Source organism: Hesperophylax consimilis, chromosome 15 (assembly GCF_061612785.1).
Source record: "Hesperophylax consimilis isolate HC1 chromosome 15, BYU_Hcon_1.0, whole genome shotgun sequence".
In the NCBI taxonomy this organism is placed as follows: Eukaryota; Metazoa; Arthropoda; class Insecta; order Trichoptera; family Limnephilidae; genus Hesperophylax; species Hesperophylax consimilis.
Genome location: NC_142850.1, coordinates 24,263,512 through 24,287,887, shown reverse-complemented (window position 1 = coordinate 24,287,887; position 24,376 = coordinate 24,263,512). Strand labels below are relative to the sequence as shown.

Sequence of the window (24,376 nt, the reverse complement as noted above, 5' to 3'; positions counted from 1 at the left end):
AAGCCCTGAATGGAGCTATTCGAGAATAATTAAGGGGGAGATGTAGGAAAAATACCAAAACCTACATAATTTTATTGATGACATATCCCATTCCTTGTTTCATCAAATACTTTAAAAAAAGTATCATAAGCTATTATAACTGCATTAAAAATACATCAGTAAAATTATTATAGTATATTATGCACCACTTTGCAAACAAATCATTTCAAAAGTTTGTCATACAAGATGGCTGCCATGCTATTTCCCCTCACCATAGAGTTGGCTTTAATGCCATACATACAAAATCACGCTAATGCTCTGTCCAGAGTAATTTTATAACTTTATTTCTATACACCCTTTGAAGACAGGTAAAAGAATCGCCTTATATTGTTTCATGAAAAAAATATTTTAAATGGTAGGTACTTTTATCATTTTTTCTCTTCGTAATATATTAAAATGGACCTTTGTTTTTCCATGGCTCAGACCTCAGAAAATACGATCTTTGTGCTTTAAAACATTGGAGGAAAAACAACTGAATATTTTTAAGCTGCTAAAATATTTTTTATTCATAAGAGCTGTCATACAAAATAAGCGTTCTCCCGAGTATTTCAAAATAATATGCACGGGAAATATTAGTACCACAAAAATTGCCGCCATTTTTGTTTGTACATTTCTAGTTTGAAATTTACTCAAAGAGAGAAAATTTATACTTCTTCACGATAAATATCAAAAATGCCTGTTTTAAAAAGTTGTAAGTGTTTTATAGGCTTGGTCCTTTTTTAGTTTTCATGTATAGAATATAAATAAAATCTACTAGTTTTTAAAATGTATCCGCCATATCTGCTGCCACTACCAACGTAAGCCTACTAATAGGTGTGAAGCTAGTAACGAGTCAGAAAGAAGCGCAGGAACAACTCGCTGTTTAATGGCGGTATCAAATTGTTCGGGCAATCGTGATTTCTCTCGTTTTCCGTTTTATACCTCAATTCTATCCAAAATGGAAGTTTAAAGATAAATCTAAAATGGTATTACATTTCTCGAATACTGTAGAGTCGTTGTTACGGAGTGTTTTTGTGTATGTTCTATTAAAACGTTACGATATGTAACCTTTTCCCCTAACCTCCTTTCGCACTAATGGAGATACGTGAATAATGTCGACTGTCGGAATGTGATCGTTTTCTCTCGCGCTGTTTTGTACGAGTGTCTGTGAAGTGAATGAATTACGGTTAAAGTGATGGAAGATCCACAGTATTTTGCGCGTTCAGTATTAAATAACTACGACGTAACATAGAAATCTTCCTTTCGTTCGCGTGACGGGTGCCGCCTGTAGCCGAAAGCCGAACATGGCTGCTACGCAAGCCGAAACTCAAGCAAACGACGCCAACAGTGATCGGGTAGCCGGTAACGGGCCGCCAGACCAACACTCGGACTCTAGAAATACGCCGTTGCAGAATGGAACGGACAAAAACGTCAATCGGGCCTTGTCGGCGGATGTCGTGAACACAAAGGCCAAATCCCCCATGGCCGGCGAGCCGGGGCAGTTCCAGGGACGCGGGGATGCAGAGCCTGGGGCTCACGACCCGCACTACCAGTACAGGGGCTACGGCGAAGGGGATATGTACGGAGGTTACGCCCCGCGGCCCGGCTTTCCAGGTAAAGTGCCCCGCCAGCCGCACACCGCACAGCCCCTACAACCTCCGCAGCGCTTTTTGTCGGGCCAGAGCATCTCGCAGCCCACGGGGCCCACTCCCACACTCAACTCGCTGCTGCAGTCGGGTGGGGGGCCTCCGCTGCGCTATCCCAACAGCTACGACCAGCCGTCAGCGCCCTATCCGGGCTGGGGCCCCCATCCGCCCCGGCCCATGGCGCCCTACAGCCCACAGCCCTACAGAAACCCCTCGCCGGTAAGTCTATCAAATTGTTTACTTTTTACAGCAGTTGACACATTTCAAGATTACACAACCTGTGGCCTCTTCCGCGGTATATTTTTTTTTTATGGCGGGAATGTTTATTATTTATAATAATATTATATTGTTATTTAGACGTACTTATCGACGTTTGTTTGTGCCTCATCACAGTCATCACTTATTATTTTGAAATAAAATATATTCGTTAGGCTTTATATTTACGTACACGAATAAATATCGTACTGAAAATTCATCAATCTGTCAGACACGCACAAAGATTAGGTAGGCCAAGTCAAAAGGAATTTTATAATTTTTTAATATTATATACGTAGTTATTTTTGCACTTCGTTCCGGAGTGGAAGATATTTTCAGTATTGTCTTGTTTTCTCACCTTGGTGACACTGAAAGTAGAAAAGTTTTTCGCACTCGAAGTGAAATGACACTAAACTGCGCTATATAAATGCTACGTTATTATTATTTATAAAATAGCTTTAGCTGTGTTTAGTAACCTGAACTAAGCCAAGTACATATGTGTTTCCCATTTTCATATCCCCTCCCCCACTTTCTCCAACCTCGCAACATTCCTTTCATTTGTATAATTTATTAAAATACCATAAACGTGATCTGAAAAGGGTATTGCAGTTTAAACTTTAGTTATGTATGTACCTATGTACTTTTTAGAACTGTTATTTGACTAGATGGGTACATTGTTTCCTCTATACTTCCATTTCATTTTTTGTTTCTTTCTGTAAATTGAATCTTATGTACCTAATACATCATTAGAATATAACTCCTAATTACCAAACAATCTATGCGTTACGACGGCTCGAATGTCGGCGCTCATTGCAATGTTCGATAAAAAATCTCGTTTATGTGCACATAGTGGCTTTTTTATATTTACCGCCAATTTCATTTAAGTAACATAAATGTTTGTATAATAATTAACAGATAAATTGTTTTTTTCACAATAAGTGCTACGTCTTTGCCACACAGCTTGTAGCGCTGAGCAGTCGGTTGATGATGATTGATATTATGTACTATGCCTCCGGTTGCCGCTTTCAACGTGTTTCTTGATTGTTTATTTAGTCAACATCGCCGGCTAAATTCCTAGGCGGTACCTACCACTCATATATTCATATTATAATTTCCCGCCTCGGCAGTCAGCCGTGTGATGTTTTCCGCTCTGGCAACATTGACATTGAAATAGCGGCGGCGGCGGCGTCGTGCCAATTATCGCGATGCCGGAAGGATGGCCTGTGCAGTCAGCACATGGTCATCAGTGTGCAATCTGCAGTTGGTCCTGATCACCCACTGTATACAGTACGGACACCGGATTCATTTCTCCGACCTTTGGGCTTTGGGCCGGAATCCCATTACGTTACCGGTGCCGTTGCACAATAGCCCGAGCCTCGGGCGACTGTCTCGCTATTCATAATATCCCATAACATCGAGGAAGAATTACATGCAGCCAACCAACGGTCCGTCCAAACAAGGATTGCAGAATTTATCTTCTTCGAGTTTCTTTTGCTCAATTGAATAGTGCCTATTGTAACTTCTTTGTCTTAACAATCACGGTGGTTCTGCAGTAGGTTATGGTAATGAATAAGTAGTAATTACGTTGACATTCATTGACTGCTCTGTACTCAGAAAGGAAGGCATTACATGGGGCGATCAGTCGCTGTAGTGAAATTACGGTTAGTATGATGGTAATCGAAGCCTTCACCGGTCCCGAATAAGGAATACATAATTTATCTTCTTTGGTTACTTCGGTTCGAATTGTATAGTGCATAATATTGTTACTTCTTTGCACAACATTCGTTGAAGTTTTGCAATAGGAAATGGTAATTATAATTAGGTAGTAAGCTGATATTCATTGGCTCTTTTGTGCTTTGTAGAAATTGCCGACTGGCGCTGGCATTGAACCCTGCTCTTTAAACCCCGAGAAGAATGCAATTTTAAAGCATTTAACACAGATAAACATTTGATTTATTAATATATTTTATATTATTATTATTTTTTTTATATTAACTTCACACAGGAGGCCCTGAAGAAAATAATTTCCCTCAGGGCCTATGTCATCTTTGGGGATGCTGTGTGGAGGGTCTTTTTGTGGAGAGGAAGGAGTGAACATGGGTCTTGAAGAGTCCCATGTTGTAGGAGGGAGGAAACACAGAGGCCGACAGCTCGTTCAACAGCCGAGCTGTTGAACTTAAGTACGAATCGTAGAAGCGACCCGTTCTCATGTGACAAATGTCAACCGTGTACAAATGATGGGCGCGCGTTTGGCGTGTATCCCGACTACGTACCGGTGCCGAAGGGATCATTGACGCTAGTTTCTCAGAGCATCTTCCATTGTAATACCGATAGAACAAGGACAGCATACCTACCTGATGCCCGTGCTCTAAAGATTGCAGTCCGTTTGTTAAGATTGGGGAATCTATCAAACGGACCGCCCGTTTCTGCACAGAGTCAAGGGTTTTTTTCAGGTATTTTGGGGCTCCGGACCAGAGATGGCTGTCAAATTCGACAGTAGGGCGCACTTGCGATTTGTACAGGGTGAGCAGTTGTGTACTATTAAAGTATCTGCGGGCCCTGTACAGTACGCCCAGCTTCTGAGAGGCCAACTTTACTCTGGCTTCGATGGAGCCCCCGTACCTGAGCTGGTCACTTATAGTTACACCAAGCATATCAATGGAAGGCCTGTTCGGAAGATTACTTCCGTTGTTGGTATAAATTAACTACATCATTCACAATATAATTTATGATTAACTAATTTATTAATCCACATTAGTCTCCTAGATATCTTATATAATATAATTTTGTGTATTTATCTTTTTCTCTTAAAATGTAATTGTTATTTTTGTATTTTTTATATTTTCCTACTAGATGTATGAAAAAAATTGCATACATCTAAATAAAGATTCAAAAACAAACAAACAAACATTACAACCGTAATGATTTACGAGCATGGGCATCATGCTCTGATCTGATGGTACATATATAGATAATTGATGGAACATAATGCATTCATTGTAATGTATCTTACAAATAACTGTTTGATTGCTAAACAAGTTCCAACTGCTCCCAACCATCTGGAGCCAGTGAGACTGGCATCCCCAACTGGGGTATGTTGTGAGGCGGAAGGTGGGGGAGTACATAGCTATACAGATCTGGTCACCAAACACGGCTGAACCCATTTCAAGCAACGTTTCCAATCTGAATGATGGTCTTACCCCAGGGCGATACTGAGAGTATCTTCTATTCTGGATATAAATTATTCCAATAAAATGAACTTCTGCCTTGGTTTGAATCGCGACCTTTGGCTTGCTAGTCTTGTGCCTTACCCCTCGACCACGGAGGCCGTCTCTACTCCTAGATTACTTTCCGATTTTATGTCCGGGTTAAATCTTCCCCATAGGAAAAACCAAACCCTTCCACACACTTTTCCACAAATGATCATCTAGTCAATCAACATTATGCAAGTGCATTATATAAACAAAATAAATACAAGAACAACATGTCAAATCACCAGAGATCAAATGGGAAAATAATTCACCGACTTTTCATATCAGAGGGTTCGGCTCGGTATAACTCCTAACAGGGCCTATAAATCCTACTGATCCCTCAACATAAATATTTAAAAAATCTTTCGTTATCCTACATGTATTTAAAATGACTGATTTTTGCATTTTAATATATATTTTTTTTGATCGATCTTGTTATATATTACCAGAATAATATTTTAATTATGCAGGTAAAACATTGTTCCTTTTGTATCGTTCATTATCATTTACTGATAATAGGTTCACTAGATATTATTGTTTACTCTAATGCATTATTTTTTATTCATGAATATAATAATAATATATTTCACAAAAAAATATACAATAAAACATATGCGGAAATTTTGACTAGCCAACTAGGAATGCATCCTGTTTAGGCCAGTCAATATATATAATACTGTTTAACAAATAGCTATACCACAGATAAATCTCACATATTGAGGCTTCATCCTTAGTTAGTAAAATGCTCATTCTCTCTCTCTGTGTACAAGTTTACAAAACAAAAATGTGCAACCCATCAAAAAAATCTACCGAACAATATCATCGAAATTATGCCGTTAAACTTTTTACTTTAATTTCGTTTTTATCCTACAAAATAATAATTTATAAAAGATGCAATGGTGCCGTCTATAAATAAAATAATAAATCCTACTCTTTAACAGCGTTTTTCTGGTGTTGGTTAGGTACCTACCATTGTATCATTAATTCCATCAGATGTCACCATAATATCCGTCGAGTAGGTACTTACTTCGCTTCTCAAGCCCGTGTCAGTTATAATTATTATTTGGCACGTATTTTCCACATACATTTTTTACCACATTGACGCAGGTAAGTGTTGCCTGTTCGATGTTTTACCGTGATCATTTCTGTCGGTAGGTCTGCTTCAAACTGGTAGGTATCTACCTACACAATAGATTTATGTTTACGTGCATATTTTTTTCCATCGTACCTGGCAATATAAATATAGATGTATAATCAACAACACTTTTAAAATAACATACGTAAGTACTAAGTATCTATCTGCGCTCGCACCACAAACCTCTGTGAAGAGGTCTGTATGCTGGCTGTATAGCTTGACATAGTTAACTTTGTAGGCGGTTATAAGAACGTGTCAAAATATTTTCTTTTAAAACCTATACAAATGTCAGATAATCGCAGTATAATTATTTAATGATTGATTACCGATTTTTAATTAAATTTTGTGTTTATTCTGATGATGTGCATTACAAGTTTTATTATTCTGTTTTTTTTTTTTTAACTCTAAACTAAATTAGAATAATATTCAGAAAATATGTAATTCATTGGTCCAAATAATTTATATTTTTGTTTTTTTAATATAAATCTTTTTTTTACTTTTATCTTTTGCATAATTTACATATATTATTAAAATACAAAACAATTTTTGTATAAATCAATCACATATTATAGATTTTCGTAATTTAAGTTTCTTTATATTTTCTTATAATTTTATTTCCTCTGGTAATTCGCCAAATGTTTTTATTGCTCCGTATATCAGCGACCTTTTTTATGAAGGGGAGTATTGTATTTAATTTATTTTTCCCTTCTCGAGCGTTTTTGTGCTGCAATTTTTTTTTAGGAATTCAATTGATATGGCCATTAATTGTTTTGTAGATTAAAAATAAAGTATTGAAGTAAATACTGTTTGAATGACAAGATATCTAACCTAAGTTAGGGATCAGTTTTTGTTCTGGTATCCCTAAAATGTACTGTGGCGACGCCACCGACTGTATAGTTAAAAGTGTATATATGTGCTATATGTACATGACGTGACCACGTAGGTAGAGTGGACTTGGTGACTAGCACTAGCATTAGTTCGGAATGGCATCGAATGTTTACGTAATAATATCGCAGCACGAACGTGACTGTTCATCTCGTACAAGTAATATAAGTGGATATTTTTCCTCTTGTCAGCCTTCGCAGACCTTTATTATTTATCTTTGCTCTGCCTTTCCATATTCTGTACAATATACTCTACTGACTACTCCCGGCAATTGCGACTTGAGGACAGTGATGGTATGCCCAAATTAAAGGAAATTTTGAAGAATGGATTCCCCACATTTTTTTTTCAATTAATGGGGGGGTTGTGTGGCTAGAGAATTTCATCAGAAATAATTCCCCGCAATGTATCCTCTTGTACATTTCGCTTAAAAAAATCCCACAAAAATTTTTGAATTCTTACAGAATATATCAAAATTAGCTTAGAATATTCTTAATTTCCCGAGAAGTTGTCCTAATTTTGTCAACGTAGGAAAATTTCCCTACATTGTTTATTTTTTTTTTAAATATTTTTGTTCCCTAGATCTGGGGAAATTTCCCTTGACATCACATCACTGCTCGAGGAATACAATATATTCTTGCATGCATCAAAGTCTTGATCAATGCACGTTGAACGACGTTAAAGACGTGTTACGTAGATAGATATTTATATTTTTATAATTCTGTTTTAAAATTGTCCGATATGCTTATTCGTCCTCTTCACATTAATTTCTTACAGCTATTGGAGCTTTCACTGTTTCACTCACAAATCTTATAGCTTTATTATTTAATTGTTTATTTTGTGTTGCACATTTCTTGTGCATAACTGCATAGTTTAAGCTGTGTGATGAGACCAAGTTCTGTGAAGGTAAAAAGTATGATGGGTAGGTAGGGGGTGGATAGGTATCTGGGTGTCACGGTGTGACGGACGTATTAACCCACCCCTCCCGCTGCGGTGCAAGGCGATAGGTTGAGTGAGTCCTGCCGGAGAGGTCAAAAGGTCTCCCTCAACAGATTCGGCCCGCCGTGCAGTTGGTGGACAGATGCGTCCGCACGTCGCCAAGACATGTACAGACCTTATTCCATAAACCCAGACACCCCTGCTAAGGCATCAAACGTAGCGAACCACTTGGGCTGACCTTTGGTAGAGGTGTTGGTTATCCAATGAATGTTACCGGGACGGCTGTACCCGTATCCGCCTCCCAAGTTGATCCAAACTATTTTGGTAGTTAACCTTCCAGCGGGCGCGTTGAGAAATTTCCCTTGAGCGGGCGCTTGTCGTAAATTTTACGTCATCGAGTTTTCTCCATGTAAGTGGTGTTTTCTTTACAAAAATGTTAGTGAATTTCTTTAAGGTTATGAAAAATGATAATAGGCAGCACTTAAAAACATAAATTTGTTGACTTTCTCAAAAAAAAACGAAGCAACACTCTAAACATGTTAATGTTTCAAAACAAATATTTTATCGACTTATTTAGTCAGAATCAAAATTCTCATCCTTACAATTGTTACAAAGCACCTCATCTGAAGAATGGTTCTTGCATTTAAAGGAAGGCAACGGCAACACTTCATTGATGCTGAGGATCTTTTCTTATCCAGTGCACATAACCGACAAACACCGCATTTTGGAAAGCTTCTATTTTCTTCTTCTGTTATCGGTTCAACTGCCCGACCGTAATTCACTTTGATCCCGTAATTCAGCACTTATATATTGCGGTAAATGATTGAAGTTTGATTTGATTTGATTTGACTCTAGCATATCTCGAAGCTTGATGCTTATGACTAAGTGGTAAGAGTGGGGGAAGCGATAAGGCGCGTTTGTCGTAAATTTTACGACAGCGCGCCCGCTGGAAGGTTAAGTTGATATTTCAAAGGTCTGTAACCTCTGTACATCATTATAGAAATGATTATTGAAAGCTGAAAGAATTTTATTCTAATAATTTGTCTTATTTATTCATTTGAAATAATATATAGTATACTTGCGGCACGTTCTAGAGTAGAAGATACTCTCAGTATCGCCCTGGTGTAAGACCACAATTTAGAATTGAAACGTTGCTTGAAATGGGTTTAGCCGTGTTGGTGACGAGATCTGAATAGCCAGGTTCTCCACCTTCCTTTTCCCATCTCTTACCCCTCCCCACTTCCTTCAGCCTCGCAACATATCCCAATTCAGAGTGCCATAGTCTGGCTTCAGACGGTTGGGAGTCTCGTGCCGTATACACACAAAAAGAAATCCACGACAGCATAAGCTGTGCAACCAACCGCTAACCATGACAGTATAGATCACCTTTCGAGAGTTTTTACTGTCTCAGAACGAACGACAGAACACAGTTTCTGCTTTATAACTAGAAAATATTTAGGTACTTTAACCTCTGTCTACTTTCACCGAGGGCCGTAAATAAATGTATTACTTGGAGTCAATTATTCATTGCATTGATATTATCTTGACTTCATCCCGGATACTAAACTTTCATTATAATATTATATGATGTATGAAGGTAAACTAACGTGGAACACTGTTCAGTTTCTCTAATGTTGTACCAAAGAACATTGAACCTGTGGACTCACTAATTTCACTTCGTTGACGTTTTACCAGCTTCTAAGTTTATTTTAAAAGCAGCATTTCAATATAATTGTTATTATTCTTTATAGTTTTCATGAATTGCTTAGCTTTTGACCAACCTATTCATCTGTGATACATTTGCATATTATTAATTAAACATGTTTGTGAGTCATGATATTAATAACGACATAATAATATAGATACGTAATTATTTATAATAATTTTATTAGCCATGGTTTTGTACCATATTTAACTAAATTAAATGTTGCTGCTTATTAGTAATTAACTCGCATGCTGTAACTTTGACTTGGCTATTATAATTTCTGTGGATTTATTTATGCGTGGGTTGTGTTGTTTTCCGCACATAATTATAATATGCATGTTTTTTTCTTAGTTGTTTATTTGTTAATTTATATAGTTTTTCTTCAGTAAAATTTATCAAGATGAAAACCAAACACATCAAAATAATGTTTTATGATCTTTTTGTATTATTATTTACTGTTTTGTTGTCTTTTTAATATACCTATTTCTTTATTAGCTAAAAGTATGTACAATATACCTATAATCGGTATATTATATACTTAAACATTTTATTCGTTCTTTTACACATTATTTCATATTAGAAGGTTCCGTTGTCACATTCTCCCTCTTTCTCTTGAACAACACACATAACAGAAAGAGACTACAACGGAGCTCTCAGTTAGATTTGGATATAATGTTGCCCTTGCTTCACAGTATCGACAATCAGTGTAAAGCAGTGAAGGCATTAAAGTCCTAAGCTATCCTCCGCTAGTCGTAAAGATCTGTCGCTCCGCTGCCGGCCAGCGCCGAGAGGAAAGGAACATTCGGACCAAGGTGACCAGCATTGCTGCATCATATTATCGCCCCTTCCCTCTGTCGCCGACCAATCGTGTTGCGCCGCGCCAGCCAATGAGAACTGCGCTCGCCCGACTGATATCTCTCCTGAGAAGTTGCGGAGGAAAAAAATAGAATCATGATCAAACGGCATTAAAAAAAACCTTCTTGCAATAATAATTATTTCCTTCGTCATTCAGAGCGTAGTATAATGAAATAATAATGCACGCTGAGCTTAATATTTATCGTTATTTTATGTAACGTTTATAGCCATTGTATCACCATCATACGGGTTGAAGGCGCTATTATTGTAAGCTACAATATATTTTGTGTAATCTTCACAGTTCGATGTTTGAGTTGCGAGATGTAAAATTTTAGACAGGCAGTCTGTCTTTCGTATGGCCACTCGAAGAAAGGGTCCTCAATCAATCGATTTACCGTATTAGAATGTTTAGTATGTGTTTGGTTTAACGATCAATGTATATATGTATTATACATTAATTTTGTAGGAACATGACGGAGAAGACAGTAAACATTATTTAAGTTATCGTTCACCAACACTCTTAACAATTTACTGTCCCCGTTTTAAACCTTCGTACTCATAGTCATAAATATTTATATTACATTATACGCCCATACGGGTTTTTACAAATATGTGATATACATAATAATTTAGTGGAATAGTAATTATGAAGTAAAATTTGCTATTTAAATTCTATACCTTGTTGTTTTTTAAAAGTCCACTTTTTGGTGCTTTTGTATTGAATATGCAGAATATTTTTGTATTCATTACGTTAGTGGATGAAACAGTGACATCCGTAAAAATAAATTAACTGATTTTTACTAATTACAAAACCACTGAAGACCAATTTACTTTAATGCATAAACGACAGATGTCCCTTTTACAAGGTTTATGCTGTAAGAAAAAATAAAATTCAACACATTATCTTAGTTCCATAAACACGGGAGTCCATCATACGTTGTTTATGCTCTAACAATTTTACTGTAATACAAGTATTGTGGGCTAACGTGAATGGTACATCTTTGGGCGGTAAATGTATAAAAAATAGGGACACGCTTAGTATGCAATTTTTTTTATTTTAAAAACAGTATCAGTTGGATGGTAAAAAGAAGTAAATATTTAATTTTCTGGAAATAGAAGATATAGCATTTTAATAGTTATTCCGTTTAAATTAAATTTGATTCTTCACTTGGCGGCCATCGTTATTGATGTGAAAGTTCTAATGTATATTTGTACTCTCTTATTTAAGCCAAAAAATGAACCGATGATCCTAAATTAGGTTCTTAGTTTGGGTTTAATTAAAAAAAAATAACTAGCTTAAAAAACTATTTTAATATTAATACGCCAAAACGTGGCGTGAAGAAAAGACGCCTACTTTTTTTAACGAAATACCTACACCAAAAACAATTATTCCCTGAGCAATATAATGAAATGAATAACAATGGCGTTGTGGGTTTATCGCCATATATTGAATGATGGATTTCTACCGAACCTGTGACACCTGCGAAAGTCTTAAAATTTGTTTAAAAGATGTGAATATTTTTCTGAAAAAAAAAACAAAACAAGCCTTTTGGAAGAACACATAAAGAAAGCAACTGTTCTATATAAATTGAAGATTATTTATAAAACCGTTGCAAAAGAAGCTGATGCTTTGAATGTAATAATGGTTAACTTGGAGAAGTCTGTACCCACTCTATACTGAAATAGTCTAAGTTTCTATCAGAGACCAATTGTGGAGTCTGAATTTTACGATTCACGATGACACAAGCGGTGAGAGGGGTAGGAATGAACTGTGGGATGAAACTAAAGGCGGAAGGGGTAGGAATGCGATGGGCTCCTGCTTGATTAATTGGGCATCTTGCAGTGCCTTAGCAAATATTGAAGAACTAACGATTTTCTCAGATAATTGTCCGGCCCAAAATATGGATATGATCGTTTATGCATATACCTGGCTTCTACTTATGGCTTGACTTATAAATTTCTGTCACAAAGCCATACTCACATGGAGGTCTATACTACTGAACACTCTATAAAAGAACGTTAAAAGAAGAGGCTGTATGGTAGGATTGGTAGGAATATACTGATTCCATGGGATTGGGTTCACTTCTTAAGAACATGTAAAAGGAGAAAGCCTTAAGTTACTACTATTATGGAGTTGAATGATGCAAACAATATTCGATCTCTATACGAATCATCTTGAACACCTTTTGTGGTTCGAAAAAAAGAATACTGATGGCACACCTTTCATTTTAATTCAGTATTGTTGCAACTTCGAGCAGATAAGATGGGCTACTTTATAAGATAAACTTAACGATGCACATTTTAAAACTCCATACCCTCGTAGAAAAAAATGGTCGCAAAATATTTTATTTCCCGTTGATGTTCCATAAGTTCAAAATTCTTTACGTCCAATCTAATTTATCTGAATGAAGGCCTCAGCACGGGCAAGCCACCTAGTGAGGCCTACATTACTGGAAAACTTGAATTGTAAAAAATATTGTACCTAATAAAAATAAATAAATAAATCAGCACGGCCAATTAAATGGACTACCGTGTTTTATCTGTATGATATTTTTTGCTTTGTGTTGTTTCAATTGAATGTATTAGAACATAAAACACGGGAGTCTATTTATTTCTTTAATATTCATAAATTATAAATACATTAAATAGTAAATTCAACGTTCACAGTTCTTTGCTTTCCGGCTCATACAAAAGGAAGCCCAGAAACAAACGCTTTTCTGCATCGAAACTTGCTCGAAATTAATATTTTTATATTGCGTTCTAAACAGTAAAAGCTATGTCTGTATGTTTTTTAATTTGGAGATGCCATAGTTCCACTGGTTCCATACGGTTGAGAGTAGTTCTTGTGCGGTACTCGATGAACAAAGTTTTTACAGTTTAGTTGTTGGCCGTGTCTCCATAGGCTGGTGACATCACCATCTGTATACTCACAACTCGCTGTCGGTTACTATGGCACCGTTGCCGCTTCTGAGATGAGCCTCACGTGTGAATTGATATAAGTTAACGCAAAAAACTGTTAATATAGCTATGTATTTGCGGTGAATCATTAACTCCGTCTATAAACGGCCGGACGACTCTGTATTGGGAGAGTGGTGGACTAGTTATGGACAGTCAGTCGATCCGCCGCTCCGTCTGCGTCTGCCCGACAGCTGTGCTCCAAATATCTCCATGGTTACATGCTAACTTGTAGGATTTAATGGTTTTAATAGGGGCTATTATTTTGCGTATAAAGTGCGCCGTCAATATCAGCGTTGGTACTTAATACCTACTATATTATACTGCCTCTTGCTTCAAACGTTTTGATAGTTTCTACACAGCAAACACTGTAGTTGCTCTGTATGAAATCCATTCAGTATTATTTCATATTACATAATGTGTCATTGAATCGTATGACATGATTGCAGGTTGACTAGCAGGGACACTAAGAAAGTACCGAAAAACATAAATTCCGTTTTGAAAACATTGTTCTTGGTTTTAAATATGGAACACACATTATGGCGTTTATTTTTGTAAATATTTAATGTACCTACCTATCTTTCGAAGCTCTTTAACCAGCAAACGAAATGTCACGGCGGCCAAAAATAACTGACCTGACCTAAAAATTACAGAAAAGGGTGTACAGTGTACAGATTGCATTATGCATGAGCTCACCATCCGTTAGAGTTTACGCTGCTTTAGACGAAAAAACTGCATTTCTTATTTTTGCTACTCTGATTGCACGTTATAGTTTAAGATTGTATGGCACTCTTACATTTTTATCAATAAATTAAAATCAGTTTATTTTTGCAATGACCGATAAGAATGCATGATTTTACACCACATATAAAACAAAAATTATGTTCAACACCTATCTCCCCATTTCTCGACTTTATTGAGGAATGAGTCATACCATTACGATTAAAGCGATGCCATACGTAGTAATGCAAAATCATGTGTTTTTGGTTTGAAAATTCAGTCGCCTACAAATGTTTCAGATGCTTTAATTAAATACTGCGAGTAGAATACATCTTGGCCTTTGAAATAATCGAGTATTTTTTAGGTAAGTCTTTTTATAAGCCCAGAAAAAAATAATGTAAAGGCCTATGAAAACTGCTTTACAGTTCAAAATCTCCTACTTACGAACCCATTTTCGGTTATGATTTTATTGTATAAAGTGGCAAATTAAGTTATTTATAAAATTATCGAAAAAAAATATTTATGCCTGAAGATGAGGATCCACAAAATAAAATAAAAGGCACTTTTTGGCCATGTTTTTTTCTTGCATAAATCAAAACAGGCGGATGGTGTTAAGCGGGAATTTAAACCTTATCGCCATCTACGTAAGGGTTGTTATTGATAGCGGCTCAATTTAAAATATTACACGACGTAGTGCATCGCCTTAACTTATTTGAGTTATTGAACGTCTGTATCCAGTTTATCGCTCATTAGTGTAATAAATAAAGTTAAATGGCTTAATCTGAACTGTCGGTTAATATTGACACAAACTTGCAATCGTGTTGTAAGCCTTTTCGATTCTGAATGGAGTCTCTCACCAGGTCACCAGGACAATACTGAGATTCTTCTTATGAACGAGGTCCAAACAATAATAATAATCATTATATTGATGTGGTTTTCATCAGCGACTGGGCTACACTGTCAAGGAATTAAGGTAAAGATAACACTATCAAAACTTATATTAAATTAAATAGGTTGTTTACGTCACTGTAAACCCTGAAACGATTTTTATTATCACGTTTAAGAAAAAGCACACTCAGGTGGAATCTTCCGTATCACAACCTTCCGCTATACAAATGTAATTTATTGTATTACTAGTTGTACCCCGACACGCGTCGCTGTGGCTCAGTCTGTCTGTGCACATATAGAAAAATAGCGCGTATTGCTTTTACGTCCAACAGATATCCCTGTTTTTGAAAAAAAAGTTTTTTTATCTCTCACAGGTGACATCTATATAATATAGGTATATAAAAATACAAGCTTATTCGAATGCAACCTTGTATCAAAATTTAAAAAAAAATCTTTGATGAACTTTCGGAGATTCAAGATTTTGTACAGACGAACATTTTTATTTATATAGCTAAATAGATTATAAATCTGACGCGAATGGTATGTGGCCTGACCTCTTACGGGCAGATCGTCTCTTTAAAAAATACATAATCGGGTTAAAGTAATATTTTCACTGCTAATTATTGATTGAATGTATTGTAATCAACATTATTTCAAGGACAACGTTCACTTCCTCAGTATACAAGGATCGGTAAAGGATCTCCGCCCGGTTTTCACCCAGAGTCCTCCGGGCCCTGAGTTAAGCTTATTAACCACTCTGCTGTAGAAGTCCTCGTAGTGTAATCTAACAACTATATAATACAAATTCCTTCACGATTTCGTCGAAACCATGAAAGTGACATATTGAATTAGCTTGGCAAAGTCATCAGTCACGATCAGCTTTCCAGGGGCAGCGTGTATCCAGTATTTAGCAGCACGACTAGTCGACTGCGTTAACCTCGCAGCGACAGATCGCGTTCTGGGTCAATAGCACCGCGAGTTTTGCCAATCGATTCTCCCACCACCCACCGCCCCGTGGATTGCTTAAACCGACTTCATATTTGCATTGTGTTGAAATTATTGTTGGTAAGCACTATTGATTGAGCGGCTGAATGGGTGCTTTTTATTGCTGTCGAGTATCTGCACAGCTTGCGTAGACAGTTTTATTATAATTAGGTACAGAGGTCAGCGATTAGCAATTCTTTGAAAAACAAATAATATTATTCAATTTGAACAATTCATCTAATTTCGAAGTTACATTTCAAGTTCCGTCAAAGTTCTATTATTATTTCAGTTTTGTGAAGCAACTGGCCCATAATGAAACAATAACAGAACTTGTTCAAATTCTGTGAAACAGCCAGCCCTAAGGATTTGGGAGTTGTTTAAAAAAGATTTACAATTCATCAAATTTTAATGTTGATTTTAAAGTTCCGTAAAGGTTCTGTTATTATATCATTACTGTCCAATTGTTTCAGAACTGAAATATCAACATAACTTGAATATAACCTTCACAGAACTTGAAAATCAACTTTTAAAATTGATGAATTGTTCAAATTCTGTGAAACAACCCGTCCTTAGTGTTTAGATCTTTGCGTTTTAAAATCAGCGATTATGGAACTTTCTGTTCTATGAAATAGTACACACAAAACATACTCGGCGCCTCAGCGGTAAACGATGCGAGGGTTGGTGTAAACCTTAGTAATCTGTTAGCTGCACGTGTGCGCAGCGACTATGAGATTATTTATTTTTTGGAATAACTTAGTGAGTAAAACCTCAAATTGTAATATTTAATTATTGAAGACAATATTGACGGTGCCCCGGCAAGGCAAGGGTCCTGGGTTCGAGTCCGATGTGACCGTACCTTTTTCTGTTTCAGATTTCCGTTTAGGAATCTCTAATATTGTCTTCAATAATGAGATTAGTTAACTGAAGTTCGAATTTAAAACAACTTTTTTTTTTTTACTCATTAGTCGTTCAATATATTATAATCCACAGACGTATCTTAGTCGCTAATCTCTGATGCAGTGGTGGTGGTAGTATGATGAAATTTCTTTAGATCTAGTGAAAAATATATATATAATTTTAGAAAAGACTAACATAGGATCTATAGATGAGTGATTTTTTCTCCTTTTTTCCGATTGAACTCCCAATGGGATAGGCCTTGAACCACCACTGTATGTAAGACGTGAACGCTATGCCGATCCCAGATTAAGGCGAAGCTTAACGCCAAATCACTATTTTGATTAATCTTTATAACGAATTGGTGTTCATTATGAATGTCAAAAAATATGCTTTAGATAAATTGAATGTTTTCCTATCGTTTCGCTTGAGTAGAATACAATTGAAAATATAAATTACTCAATAAAAAATATAAATGTAAACTACTAAAAAAAAATTTTTTTCAATAGAAATGTATGAACGCTTAAAGAAAACAACTTAAAATACAGTATTATAGCTAAGATTATCTGTAAGAGTTTCACTTGATTAACTTTTTTGCTTTCCTTTAAAATTATTTACAAAATAAATAAAAACCAGTTTTGTGCTTAAAATCGAACGTTTCTAGACTCCGTTTGTCAAGCGATTTTAATGCCTTTTACCTACAATATAAGGTCTACCAAGAATATACACATTTTTGGCTTGTAGCTTCCTCTTAAAGTGCGTCAAAGGAAATAAAATCGTAGTCGATTTTCGCAACAGGACCACAGCCACTCCGAGCGCGGCACGTGGGATATTTTGTGTAAACACGAGAACTGACATACCGATCATTGCAAGTCTGCAAGCACTTGCACACCATACTACACATACTGTCATATAATTTCATGTAGGTTAGTATCGAAAATCCAAATCCATTCATCCTTTCAGCGGCTTCGCGCGGCTCTTGTCGTATGCAAACATCTATCTCCGGTTCCGTATTTCCTGGGGGTAGATGGGGGCTATGGTACCTAACCTACACACTGTACCTCCTGTAGAAGGTAGCTCCCTATTAGGTATCTATTATAGTGTAGTGCGGTCGGTATATGTTATGTATCTGGCTAGCTTTTACCATATTATTCATGTCTCGATCAGCTGGTGTGGTGGAGGGCGCACGTGGCGGCGGCCAACCGCACTCATCTGTCAATATACCGCGGGTAGGTTTTATTTTATTTCTTTTCCTCGCATTTCGCTCCCGTTTCGTTCGGTCGTGCTTTTCCTTTTTTATCGGGCACCTGTGTCGAATGACACCGCACTGTGACGTCACCATGCCACACTCACACACCCGTATGCACACACTTGAAGGAGAATATAACTGTATTACCCATTTTATGTGCTTAAGATTTCCCTATCGATTGCGTTTCAACATAATAGAGAGTTCTTTAATTTAGTTTCGGTGTCTTGGATTTGGTTTCGGAAGCTTTTGCTGTTTATCTGTTATAGGTCAGGCTTGGCCAATTATTTCGACTGAAAAATGGCTATTAGAATTTGAATTTTACGACTGATGTTTTTGTTTATCACCGGCAATTTATAAAATAATTTAAACAACATTCGAGAAGAGTTAGGTCCTACCTTCACCATTGAAAAAAAACAGTTTCAATTTAATTAGCAAATTATTTTTAAATCAAAATAATTTTTTAAAATTAAATAATTAACTAACTATATCGTTTCTTTCATCAATATCAGGTGAAAATATATCAACGCTGATTTTTAAGATCCATAAAATGTTTTAACGCCAAAATTCCATCGTATTATATACTTTTCAGATAATTTATAAATATGGAGTATAAAACCAGATATTTTTCTAGTTCAATCTTTTCTTAGACAGATAAGTATAGCTTTCGGCCAAAATTACAAGTCTTGTGGTAACAGTGAAAAGTCCGGTTGTTTCCTCACAGTTTAAAAAAATAAATATATTGTTTGATGTACTGCAATTATAAAACTATAAGTAAGTGAAGAATTTCACCGGTGCAAAGTATTCGGCTGAATATCTGAACACTGAACATACCTTATTTATATTATACCTCTACAACATACCTTATTGTATAATTTTAATCTCCACCAGCCTTTTCCACCCAAGCCGGAGATAAAAATACTCATTTTATTGTCTCTGTAGATCGGATTAAAAATGGGTACACGGCTAAAATAAAAAAGCTATATCGCAATATGAATATTCAGTGTCCTCGGCACTCGGCAGTTCGCCGCCGAGAGAGCGCTGTATGCCATTTCGGACCGAGTGGTAACCGGTTTTTATTTGGGCACTTGAAATTAGGCTTCAAATTTATTTGTTGGAGAAGCGAGCTATGCTAGATTCTCAAATCCCGTCCGACCACTTCTGCCGACACGGGAGGTCCAACAGTCAGCCAGCCAGCCAGCCAAGCAACCAACCAACCGAGCTAGAAACATTCTAAAATTGAATGAGCTTTTCAATTTTAGCTCCCATAGTCGCTATCTATCTCGGCCCGAATATACGTTTCATTCCTCGCAACGTTTACGGACAAAATGCTTTTTCTGCTTTATTTTAATTATATCCGTTTCTGTCAAACTTTTGAGCTTTTAGACAACACATATATTTAGTTATAAATAACGCGTTGTGTATCTTTTTTATCATTAATGAATTAATAATAACTAATATAATAACATTAATGACATTTCCGCGTGTAAAATAATAAGCCCGGAACGTTTTTGTCAGGGCAATAAATTTATGGCGAATTTCCTCTAGCGAGTTGACCAACCAGATAGAATGTAACTGGCAGTAAGCTGGTTTCTTCTTTCCCCCTCTCCCCTTGTTCTTCTCACCCTACAGTCTGTTTTTACGACCGCCAGCCGCACACAGCCCAGTACGTAGGTACCACATTCTCAACTAACTTAGTAACATTATTTTCCGACTAGGTTTTTCCGCTGTCGCTGTAACTTTGTGACTGGTGACTACGGCGTTGTATTTCGTGTTCCTCACATCCCCAGAGATAAGAACATCTACATATTACAAACTCGTACAAAATGAATGGATTGATGTGTACGTCGAGTTTTTTTCGTGCTGAAGTAATGAACGTTTGGGAAAAGAAGTCTTCTGAAGTAATACAAAATAAAATTTCTTATAGAGCTCGCAATTATTTACATGTATTTAATATGTTAAATGTTTTCTGTACAAGAGTACTGTTTTCTCGGATTCGCTAGTTTGAAATGCTCTGCGTGCGTATTTTTATCTACTCATACTCGGCGTTTGAAACCTTAACTGCCGTAAAAGTAATTATTGATATACGGTAGAGGTAGTTAGGTACCCGACAATGTGATTGTTACCTAATCTAATTGACGATCTCGGCTGAAAATGCCAGACGCACGTGGTCATTATTTGCAAATAGACTTAAATGAATGTCATTAACCTGACATGTCCTCAGCTTATTGTATACGTAACAACAATAAATAAACATTCTCACATTGTTGGTTTATATGTTTGGCATCAGTCCTGCTGACGTCACACACCATTACGTCAGTTTGGTTCACGTTCACATCGTTTCCTTGTTGCATGCCTAACAGGAAATCCATATTTTATTGCTCTCTCATTTCGATACGTCATTTTCGTTGCAATTAAATCGTTCGTCATCAAAGCTTGTCTGTATGGCACATTCTATTTCACAAAAAATATCGCGTAGATTATAAGCTGTATTTACACCCAAGCGTTTGGCTCGGATGCTTTTGACCAATATGTACTACTATGGCAGTACTGTACTTGGAAATAGCCATTTTTTAGTGACTAACGTTGGTAGAAAAATCCGAAGCGCCGATATTTTTGCTAGATCTCAATAGGGCTATAAATCTCGTCTACCACGTATCCTTAGTTGCGTGCTAGTTGCAAGTTGCAGAGCGAGAGAATCTGCCCGTTTCGTAATATTTCAGTAGGTATGATGCACTCACCCGCTAGTTGCTGGTTCCTTCCACTCCCACTCCCACGTTTATCTCCGCCCGCTGTTTGGCCGCGTAGTGTATTTACTCTCGGCAGATTACAAAATAAACACAAGTTAAACGAATGCGAATTATTCATGACGCGATTTGGACTGTGTTTGGACAGTCCGCCGGGGACTTTTGTGTTATTTAGTTGATTGTTTTAGACGATTTTCCTGGCACACTCGATGTACATGCTCGCTTATGCAAGATGTCCGTACTCTCTGATGAAGGTCGTGAGTCGTCACTTTATTTTTTATTTTTTTATAGTGAATACCTCACAAGAGTCCCAACTGCTCCCGTCTGGAGCCAGTGAGACTATGGCATCCCCAATTGGGGGATGTTGTGAGGCTGAAGGTAAGTGGGGAAGGGAAAGAGGAAGGTGGGGAAGTACCTGGCTATTCAGATCTAGTCACTAAACACGGCTAAAGCCATTTGGAGCAACGTTTCAATTCTGAATGGTGGTCTTACACCAGGGCGATACTGGTAGTATCTTCCACTCTGGAACGTGCCGCAAATATACTATATATTATTATTTTAATTAATTAATTGTGAAATAACACAAATTAATCAAATAAAATTTATTTGCGCACGCCGGGTTCGAACCCGCGACCTTCGGAATGGCAGTCCAATGCGTTACCACTGGACTATGCAGGCCGACTTAATATGTCTCAAGTCTTTTGATGCCGGAGATCTTAACTCTCCGTTTCTTGAATCATCGTTATCACCATCCCCAACCGGCGTGTGCTTATTTCCAGGTAGGTGAGTGTTCACTTTGTTTTCAGTGGGTAGTATGTAGGTATCCTTTTCATCTCCTCGATTGTCAATTGTAACAAGATTCCTAATGTGTATTCCTTCGGAACTTTTATAAATTCTTTACACATAATACCCAATGGTATATCAGAACTCTCACGTAAATAAGCTTAGCTCGTCCCTTTGCATCGCCCACAACATCAACATTGATAATCTTAACCTTTAAACTGACATTGAATTCGGGTAACATTCCTTCACACGGTGTTAATTCTTGATCGTGAGTGTTGTTATTATAGTGAATCAGAATGCACCGTTAAAGTGTGCATGCGATGACGTCTATCATGTGAAGTGTGGGTTTCAATGTTAGGGTTCTGTGGTGAATCCCGCGTCAGGTGGATGTATTGATAGAAAAGTGGAAACTGGTGGTAGTGGTTGGTTGCTCCTCGGCCTAGACCTCTGTGTGGATGGATGGATGGATGGATGGATTGGTTGGTTAGTTGGTTGGTTGGGGAGCAGGGGGCGGCAGTAGCAGCGCGCGACGCCTCGGCGCCCACTATTATTAGATTAATGCCGACGGCGACGTTGACGGTACAGCGCTCCAGAAACGGCTTGCCTTTATATTATTATACCGACCACTGTTTTGTGTCCAAGATGTTGGCGGTAAATTTTGCTCGAGAATTTGGTGCTGGTGGTTTTAGTACAGGGATCGAGGTGACGCAACCGTGATTTATAACTTTCACGATGTGCCACACATTACTCCTAGTTACATATGATATCCCCACCGCAATAACAGCCGTCTCGCCGCCGTCTCCACAATGTAACACCTCATTAATAACACTTAATCTCCCCCGCTCCCAATCACCACCCGGTGCACCTGTTAGCCTGTTACTCCCCCATCCTATATATAATATATATATTTCGGTCACATCTGTTCGTCGGGGTAGAAGACGTTAACTCGCTGACCTATCCTAAGTTCTCCCACCGCCCCCTCCTCGACTGCTCCCTCCTTAACCTATTTAACCGTCTGCCCTCCCTATCCGCCGGAGCCTAATTGTGTAGTGAAGACCGTATTACGTAAATCGTGTTTGGGTTCGATTTTTATTGCGCCCTTCCTTCCCTCCCCCACCCACCTCCCAGCCTCTTCCCCCTCCGGCCGTCAACCAGCGCGGGAGGGGAGGGGGGTGAGGAGGGAGGAAGCCTTTCACACGGATTTGTATTACCCTTGTAATGTTTTGATAAGTGCCTACAATGCCTACCTACCTCCGAACATGTATAGCTTTTACTATACCTAATGCAATTCAACCTAGATTTAAAAATCAAGGTTGAATATGTTGTATGTTTGTTTTTTAACATCTGTATTTAGTTTGTAATCGAGATACACCCTTCTTCACTGCCTTAAGCACATGCTTGAAATGTAAGAACCGAATGAAATGAAACTCGAAAAAAATATATAAAGTAATTTTGCCAGCGATGGTCCTGACGATGGCCGGAGACAGAAGTGCATTCAGCGAGCATGACGTGTTTGGCCTGCAAGTGGCAAGTGGCGATATGACATTGGCTAAACGCCAGGGAGTATTGGTCCAATTGGAAGAGGATGGGCATTCAGGTCACCCCTTGAAGCTTAACTGACCCAGTTTCACAGATTTTTCTCCCGTCATTCAACTCACTTGCTCAGAAAGATGCTCATATTTTCATACCTCCCGTGCAGAAATCTGAAACTCTTCGATCTTATAAAGTTTCCTGCAGTATTACTGATACGAAGGAAGTCAATAAATATGGCCAGTCATTTAGTTCTTACAGCCTATTGACCAAGGAAAGATATTGATCGACGTCTGTAAAATAAAAAAAGGGCTTTTATTTTCGTTTGAATATATAAAAAGGTTTGTCTAATAATACCCATACAAACTAATATTATTATTGTATTCCCTTAAAAATGTAATATATCTTTCGCCTTTTAGTAAAGATTATGTGGAGGGAAGAACTTTTTAGACTTACGCTGTATCTGTTTAAGATATTCGTAGATACTTTGCAGGATGGGAGGTATCAGTATTAATTACCGTTTCAAATTTAATTACATTCTGTGTGTGCTAATATCACCGATATGAAATTGTAGATTCCTTTATTTTTAAGGAGAAAAGGAGGGTATCTATCTAGTGGTCGAATAATACTTTAATTTAATTACAATTTTTTAATCTGGCAGTAATGGGAGGAGGATGGTGCAATCCCAGTAAAATCCCAAAAAAGAAAATAAAAAACCTAATAACTAAGTAATGACAACATAAAATGAATACACAATATGAATAAATAAAATTAACGAATTTTGTGAATGCGTATGTAAAATACAGGGCGCACCAAAATAGACCGTGCAGTTTTGAATGGTTATTAAAAAAGACGCAACTTACGGAAATGGGGTTTATTTTAATTTATTCTGTACATCATGCCGTTTTATGCATCAAGTCCTAAAGATGACATGAGATGCCAC

General features: G+C 37.3%; 1 protein-coding gene across 5 annotated transcripts in view; it reads left to right on the top strand.

The window, feature by feature from the left end:
• The first annotated feature begins 882 nt into the window (after positions 1–882).
• osa (trithorax group protein osa) overlaps positions 883–24,376 on the top strand; it is a 241,730-nt gene continuing 218,236 nt past the window's right edge. For all 5 annotated transcript variants that reach the window (XM_089640374.1, XM_089640375.1, XM_089640377.1 and 2 more), the window contains exon 1: positions 883–1,883. In XM_089640374.1, the coding sequence (XP_089496500.1) occupies positions 1,323–1,883 (561 nt within the window). In that variant the 5' untranslated portion in view covers positions 883–1,322. The remainder of the gene's footprint in view (positions 1,884–24,376) is intronic.